General features: G+C 54.4%; 1 protein-coding gene across 1 annotated transcript; it reads left to right on the forward strand.

Annotated features, from left to right (window-relative positions):
• Window positions 1–313: 313 nt before the first annotated feature.
• On the forward strand, window positions 314–718 carry PHALS_10766 (uncharacterized protein; the record flags this gene model as incomplete). Its single annotated transcript, XM_024726251.1, has 1 exon — window positions 314–718. One exon carries the CDS (start codon window positions 314–316, stop codon window positions 716–718), a length of 405 nt encoding a protein of 134 aa, XP_024576946.1.
• Window positions 719–1140: the final 422 nt, after the last annotated feature.

Consider the following 1140-nt stretch of genomic DNA (forward strand, 5'->3'; position numbering starts at 1 on the left):
AACCCCAGCCTCGCTGGTTCCGAGGGTGCCCGCTGGCAAAGCCCTTCTTCTTCTGCGCGGAGTGCATCTCCGAACAGTACGTCCGCCGCTTCACAAGAAGCACACCCCTAGCCCTCAGTAGCCAAACGCCACACACCGCGCTCTCCCCGAGCGACGGATTCTCTCGTCGAATAGCTGAAGGAGTTCGACTACGCTTCGGATAATCATTTCCAGGCATGGGAATATGAGGAGGATGAGATGCGTCAACGACGCAAGGTGATACTAGCTCGAACCTTGCGGACACCGTGTCCGTTCCCCGACCTCTCGACTTCCGATGGAAGTGGTTTTGTTTGTTGCCAATCGCCTCGATGAGGTACAAGAGCAGCAATTGGATGCTCTCATGCGCTCGGCTCTCATGCGTTCGTATCTACGTCCGGCCCTAGAACCTGGAGTGATATACGGCTTCCGGTCGGCGAGTCCCTCTACTGACGCAAAAGACGCGATCACTCGATCGTTGGGCGTCTACGTAGTTGGGCACCCGGCCACTACAGAAGCTGAGCTAGATCAGCGAAAATCTCTCCAAGCTCGCTTTTTGGCACGACAAGATATCCCAATGGATCGATACCGCGATCGGCTTCGAGCTCAAAAGGGAGGCGCTTCTGTACCCGCAATGCGGGCTATTCCTGTGGCTCTTGCCCCTGGCAAAACCACTGCACATGATGAGGAGTTCTTTGAGTGATGGATGCAGCGGCACCGGAAACTTTCCTCGCTGTCTGCCTTACAGCGAAGTCAGAAGAAAAGAAAAGTGCGCGTAGAGAGCCATCTTAGATTTGAGTTTGCAAAACTCGAGGCGTGACGCCGACATCCTGCGTATTGTCGCCCTATGAAATCATCCATTTCGCTTCCGCGAGCTCTGAGGTATCTCACACGGGTGAGTCTACGACCACAGCAGCTCAGGGCCATAGATTGAGCTCAGATCATAGACCTTCTAATTCCCGGGCTACTGCCGAGAAGCGCGTGGTGCACGACGACGCGGAGCGTCATAATCCTTCTGATTATTAGCGTTCTTATCATAAGCGTCCACGACGCTTGGGCAGTCTTGTCGAAGTGACACCTCAAAATTCCACAAGTTCTCGGAGTGTAGGTATCCCCGCCACTTCA

Source organism: Plasmopara halstedii (assembly GCF_900000015.1).
Source record: "Plasmopara halstedii genome assembly, contig: Scaffold_525, whole genome shotgun sequence".
NCBI classification, from domain to species: Eukaryota; Oomycota; class Peronosporomycetes; order Peronosporales; family Peronosporaceae; genus Plasmopara; species Plasmopara halstedii.